This window comes from Crocodylus porosus, unplaced genomic scaffold, assembly GCF_001723895.1.
Source record: "Crocodylus porosus isolate Cpor-Errol unplaced genomic scaffold, CroPor_comp1, whole genome shotgun sequence".
In the NCBI taxonomy this organism is placed as follows: domain Eukaryota; kingdom Metazoa; phylum Chordata; order Crocodylia; family Crocodylidae; genus Crocodylus; species Crocodylus porosus.
This window is the reverse complement of record NW_017728948.1, coordinates 53,654,906-53,661,629: the sequence shown is the minus strand read 5'-3', so window position 1 is coordinate 53,661,629 and position 6,724 is coordinate 53,654,906. Positions and strand designations below refer to the sequence as shown.

Sequence of the window (6,724 nt, the reverse complement as noted above, 5' to 3'; positions counted from 1 at the left end):
AGTACAGGGGGAGAATGATGTCCCAGGATTTGCTGGAGAAGCATCTATGGATGCAAGCCAGCATTTTGGTTGCAGCATCACATTGCAGGCTCATGTTCATCTTGTGGTCAGTGATGACCCCCAAGTCTCTTTCTTCCGTAGTGCTAGCCAGTGTAGCACTGCTGAGCCTATGTAGCGCTGCTGAGCCTATATGAAAAGGAGATGGGGTAGGTGGGTTGGTCTAAGACAGTAGTGGCCAAACTGCAGCTCACAAGCCACATACAGCTCACTGGCAAGGTACTGGGGGAGAGCCCCATCCATCTCTTCTTGAGGGGGCTCCAGGGGACAGAGCAGTCTGGCACTGGGTTGCCAGGGGCAGGGGCTACAGCCATGCCACTTACCCCAGAGTGGGCTCCCTGTGGGGAAAGCCAGAGTGGCTCAGTGGTGCAGGGGGTGGGATATTCACCTCCACTCTCGGTTGCTCAGCACCCCCACCCCTCCACCCCGCTCTCCGACTTCAGTGGAGGATCAGATGTGGCTCCCAGGATGAGTAACTCTGGCCACCTCTGGTCTAAGAGATAGCAGGAAAACATCTGATCTTCCTTTTTCTCATCTGAACAAAGCCTCTGAGCTTCTCTGAGGACCTGTGGCTATATCTACAAGAGACGCTGACAGCACAGTTGTTACCGTGCAGTCATTTAGTACTTGCTTACCCAAGTACTAAATCACTGCTCTGTAATCAAAATTACTGCACAGCAACTGGTATTACCATACAGTAGTGTCGACGCATGGCTTCCTGGTGACGCTGACTGTGCAGTAACTTGTTACTACTGCACAGTAGCTCATCACTACTGTGTAGTAGTGTCACATCATGGTTCATGCCCTGTGACTCTACTGAGCAGTAGTAACAAGCTACTGCATAGTAGTAATGAGCTACTGTGCAGTAAGCATCTTGTGTAGATGCAGCCACTGAGGAGATACATTGTTTTAGAGAAAACCCTTAAATATCATATCTCTTCTATGGGATTAAATCTATAGACATGATGTTAACCATTTCTACCTAAACTCTACCTAACCATAAGGAACACGCCATAGAAAGACAAATGTATTTATTGTTCATAGACATCAGACAAATCAAGAAAAAAACAGTCACATTTGAGATGAAGAAGCATCCATATTTTCTTACTTTTTAATGTCCTTGCAAATTAGCCATTCAACATCAGGAAGAGGTGTCCCTTCTGCCAAGCACCTTACTGTCTGTCCCCCAGCTGAGCCATGATGATTATCCACGAGGTCTAGAATTAAGGCTGGAACTAGAAATGAATGGGAAAAAAAAGTCAGAAAGGCAGTAGGTTTTTCTAAGTTTCCAGGCAGCATTTCAGATGGAACAGGACAGAAGTCATTTGGCCAGCAGACTAGTAATAACCAGAACTAGTTTAAAGTCAGGATTTCCACTTGATGGGAAATTTCAAAATTCTGCAAAAAATATGTTTTATTTGGAACAAACAGATTACACTTTGAAATATTCTATAAAAGGGAAAAGGCAAACAAAAATAATTTTGAAATAATCAGGAGATCACTTAGTCAGAAAACTCCCAGCCACTACTCATAAAAGTCCAAAGTCCTGCCCCTAAGAGACTCTGAAACTGCATCCAGAGGTTTTTGGTTGCTCCCCGGGAACTGATTCTCTACTTCTCTGAAGGAAAAAAATAAGTCAGATTGACTTCAATAGGAGGTATTCATATTTTGTAGGGTGGAATTGGGCCAAGACCTCAGGTCCATTCAGTACCTAAAGTCACAGCATGGAAGTGCTATGCTGGACCTAGGGATCAGAAAAAGAAAGAGAAAACAGAGAATTTATGAGAGATAGTAGGTTGATAGCAATTTGAATGTCTATATCTGGATGCAACCAGTTGAGCTAAGCTTTAATCTCAGCAATACCTTGTATCAACTCTCATAATATCCTCTTAGATTACTTGAATATTGGGTCCTTTACAAATTCTTCCTGATTGGGATAAAATGCCCTGCTAGATGTCTGTCATCCCCATTTATCTGATTCCTGAATAAAAGCTTCCTGTCAGGGCTGTTGCAGGAAGCTGCACATGATTTCCTTCTCTTAGGAGTGAGGAAGAATTTTCTTGGAGCAGGAGCATCCATAAAAACACACATTTTACAGGATGGGACGTTAGCACAGGGGACTGGCATGCCACCATTCTAATACACCTGTGTTTAAATTAACTAAATTTTTGCTGTCTACTACTATTTCTACAGCCCAAAAAAGGCTTACCTTGTATTAGTAATGAGAAAGTATATCTTTTAGTCTCATCTTCATTTTCAGCAACCAAGGTGTAATATCCACTGTCTTCTTCCTTAGCTCTAATCAACTTTAATGTACTTTGAAACCTATGGAAGCAAGAGATTTTGTTCACACTTTTTGCAAAACAGCAAACTTAATTAATCCAAATCAGTAGAAACAAACAACTGAATGGTACAATTAATATCTGTATATGGACACTGTAATATAGAGATGTTCTGCATTTCTATAGTGCCTTGCCTATGTTTGAAAGAGGTGTTCAAACATTAACTAACTACCACAAAGTCACTAAAAAGTGAGCTATTATTATTCTTTATGGGAAATTGGAAAGTCGCCTAATATGACTGAAATTGTAATCAAGAGATTATTTTGGAAATAGAGTTTTGGAAAGAGGCCAGGTTAGTATCAAGACAGGACTACAGAGGATTGGAGGAGGTTACAGTAATTAATGTAACCAATGAGTACAGTTTGAGCAAGTGAATTAGCCAGTAGGATAAAGGATGGATATTGTTTTTTCAGTATTGTTAAGGAAGATGTGGCAGGTTGTGGGGGAAAGAAGAAATAGGAGACGAATATGCTGTTAGGTTGTGAACCTGTACAATTAGAAAGATGATCATGTTGTCAACAGCAATGAATAAATGAATAAAGGAGAGAATGTGTGAAGGAAATATTGTGAATTTGATTTTGGCTTTTATAAGCTTGAGCTGGCTGCAACTACCCAAAACCAGATGCCAGGAGGAAAAAATAGATTTGTGAGACTAAGCCCCAGGAGATGCATATTTATGTGGAGAAGTGTATTTGAGAATTTACACCAGAAAGGAATTAGTTAAAAATGTAAGAAAAAAGAAACTCAACTTTAGAGTGCAAAGGAAGAGCCCAACTAGAGAGACTTGACACATTCCTTCAGTGAGGTGGTATGGACGTCTCCAAAGGAGACATTTAAAGAACAGTGGAAGAAGCAGGATTAAAAACAGGGAGAAGTCAAGGAGCAGAGGGAGTCAAGGAGGATAGAGTGATCAACAGCTGGGAAAAGACAAGGAAGATGAATGTATATACATTTTTGCATAGCTTATATATATATATAGTGAATATATATATACTTGCATATTTAAACAATGTCCTTGTTCTTCATTAAATTCTAGAAATAGATGTCATTAAGTGTCATTATGTGAAATCAGAAGATGTCTGTAGAAGAAACTTTCAAATCAATATGGCAAAATGACTTCTAAGATGCTTACTGAAACCTTGACAAGAACATTTTACCTTGTCTCATGGATCTTATTTGAACTAGTAACAATCTCAGTAAGATTCTCAATCAGGGTCACATTGTCCTTCAGCCAGAACATTTTTGGAGCTGGGTATGCGTGCACATCAACTACAAAATTTTTGACCTCATGGAGATTGACAGCTTCCAAAGGACTAAACTGGGGCTCCAGATGAATGAATCCTTTGTCTATAAATGATGAAAGTTTGCATAAATAATTCTGCCCAGAGTAGACTGGTGTTTGTCAGTATGCAAATGTTTGAACACTAAAATCAGACTGTACCGTGAACTGTAATGACTACTCTCCTATTTTCCTTAACCTCCTTGGTTGCATGTCTGGCAGTGCATTCATAATCCCCAGTGTCTTTCACTGATGCCTCCGGAATGGTCAAGGTGTAAACCAGCTTCTGGTGTGGAACTTTTATGTCATCAAGTTTTATCACACCTTTTTCTTTCTGTATTTTGGAGAGGGGAAAAATCTTACTTAAGCAACCAAGGAAAGTGTTAAAGAGCTGTGATATCACTTTAGTGAAAGGCATGAAAAGTTGCTATTATATATTCCAAATTTCATACGTTAAAGAAACTGCATCATACAAGACACATTTTCAACTATGAATGAAAGGGGATCCATAAGAATACACAATTTTGGAGCTAACTACAGAAGAATGAGTAAGTTAAAAAGTTGTGTATTTTGTGCAGATGGAGTAAATTGCCATCTAAAAATTAGGTGAAGAGCCTGAAAGAGCATTTTAGTGCCAACATAAGCTAAGAGATTGTCTCCTGTGCTCATGGGGTGGGGAGAGAAGCATAAAGCTATTGATTATCATTCTGGTAGTCTTTATTCAATTTCACAAAGTGAGACCAATTCTTAATGCCTGCTCCTAGTGACCACGTTCTATGTGCCCTGCTTTTGAGCATAGTACCCTAGCCAGGAGTTCTTACAAGAACAAAAGTGTTCCAAATGGAAGGCAGCACATTCATTATGACTAAGGAATTGAAATAAAATAATATGTTGGCTATCATAGGCGTTGACTCTTATTTTTCTGAGGGGGCCTAGATGATGGACATGTGGAAAGGTTTATGCATTTCAGGTGACAGCCCCCTTCCTGAGGGGGGCCAGGGCCCTTGAGCCCCCATGTACTTGGCACCACTGTTGGATATGGCATGAAACTAGAATGATTCATAGAAGGACAAGGTTGTGATATTTGAAACTGAAAGTGAAATAAACATTTCCTAAATTAAATATTTTATTCTTGGACCTTGGGAGAAATTATCGGATTTTTTATATAGTGCTAGAATCACACTATACTTGGATGTTCTGACTATCATGGGGTTCTACTAAACCTTTGCTTTAGAACAAATACTATGAAAATTGAGACTGGTTTGCCTCTCACAATGGGGTTTGATTAGTGTAACTCCACTGTTTTTAATAGTTAATACTGATTTATATCTGTTTAACTTCAAGAAAAATCAAAACCTCTGAGCCTGTGATTTTAAAAAAGTAATTTTTAGAGACTCACAAATGTATGTGAGCAGCAGGTTTAGGTTCAGGTACTACGCGAGTCATTTCCCAAACTTTCTATTTTGTTCCAAGAGACATCCCTCCCTCATTACCAGACTCCATCTTCCTAAATCTTCCTAAAACTTTTGCACACTTAGCTAGCCCTCATCTTCCTCTAATATTCTGAATTCTTACTAACAATGACTTCTAGCTCCTGATTCTTACTTTCAGTTGTGATAACCAAATAATATTAAAAAAATTCATTTTCATGTTCATCTGTCTCATTCAAACAGCAAAGAGTTGACCCTTTTCAGCCTCATATTTTCCTTCATTGATGCTAACACAATTATTCAGAAAGAAAAAAGGAATATTTACCACTTTCCCTGGATAATTCCAGTCTAAATTAACAACCTCATTGTGAGAGACCACACACGTTACAACAATGGTTTCGCCTTTTTTATATACAGTTTTAAGGGCTTCAATTTTAACTGGCAGCTGTGAAGTAGCTGAGGGGAAAAATAGAGAGAAAGTGCACCATGTTTAAAAACCATATGCAGAACATGAAAAAAGTTTACAATCCAATCTCATTTGTGCTATTGTAAAGCAGAGATAGCTCCAGTGAATCAATGGAAGCAAGTCTGATTAACATTGGTGTAACCACCAAAAGAATATAATCTCTCTTGGTTATTTTTAACTTTTTCCAGAGTGGATTTAAAGTAATAAAATTCTATGAAATCTTAGCACTTTCCAGCTGAATTTCAGCAAATACAATGGAAATGTCAGATATAGAACACATTACTTGTAACAAATTCCCCCCCAGACTTAAAGGTATTTTACACTCATCAATTTCACCCAAGGAGAAAGCTATAGTTTCAAAACTTTCAAAAGCACCTCACTAATTTAGGCCTAGTCTTCATGACAAGACTATGCTGCCATTACTTAAGTTCTGCCAACCACACTGTGAAGGCATTCACCCTCATAAACCCCTCTGCAATGGCAGAATCCTCCTTTTTGCTAATAGAGTTACTCCACATCTGCTGAGTAGAGTAGGGCTTTTACCACCACACACCCTATATGTGTCATGTGCTGCTACATGACACATGTAGGAACCCCCATGCCCTCAGCCAGCACACATGCATATGTATCAGCCCAACTGCTGTGTGGAGCTGTGGGGAGCTTTCAAAAACCCATGGCTGGGTTTGCACTCTGGCTGCTTGGCTGTGGTGGCTGCTGTTTCCTACCACAAGGCAGTCTTAACAATTTCATTTTCAAAAGTGACTTAGGGCATTGTTTACACTATACTAGGGGTGTGATAGAAATTTTGGGGGCTGATACCAATAGCTGATATCTCAGGAGGCATATTGACCCACACTGATCCGATATCAGATACAGCTCCCTTCAGCTGGTAAGTCCAATGTGGTGGCAGGGTAGGGGAAAGGCAAGGGGCATGGGTGGGGCAGATCAATGCCCCCCCACAGTAAGGGAGGGCTAGGGTCAGGCACTGCCCCGCCAGGGTGGAGGGGGGCCATAGAACAGAGGTGTGGCTTGTGGTGTGGGGGCAGCTCCCAACACTGTTTGCACACCAGAGGGCAGCGGCAAGAGGCACCTGTGCCCCTGGATCTGTGCGGCATGGGGTGGGTGGCAGCTGCGGGGAGGAGCTGGTGCT

At 40.5% G+C, this 6,724-nt stretch overlaps 1 protein-coding gene across 1 annotated transcript in view; it reads right to left on the bottom strand.

Moving 5' to 3' along the window:
* The window catches only part of PDGFRA (platelet derived growth factor receptor alpha), a 45,514-nt gene that overhangs the window by 23,420 nt on the left and 15,370 nt on the right, over positions 1-6,724 (bottom strand). The window contains exons 5-9 of the mRNA XM_019552935.1: positions 5,434-5,564; positions 3,841-4,012; positions 3,557-3,746; positions 2,267-2,382; positions 1,166-1,292 (exon numbers count right to left, since the gene is read on the bottom strand). Of these exons, the coding sequence (XP_019408480.1) occupies positions 1,166-1,292; positions 2,267-2,382; positions 3,557-3,746; positions 3,841-4,012; positions 5,434-5,564 (736 nt within the window). The remainder of the gene's footprint in view (positions 1-1,165; positions 1,293-2,266; positions 2,383-3,556; positions 3,747-3,840; positions 4,013-5,433; positions 5,565-6,724) is intronic.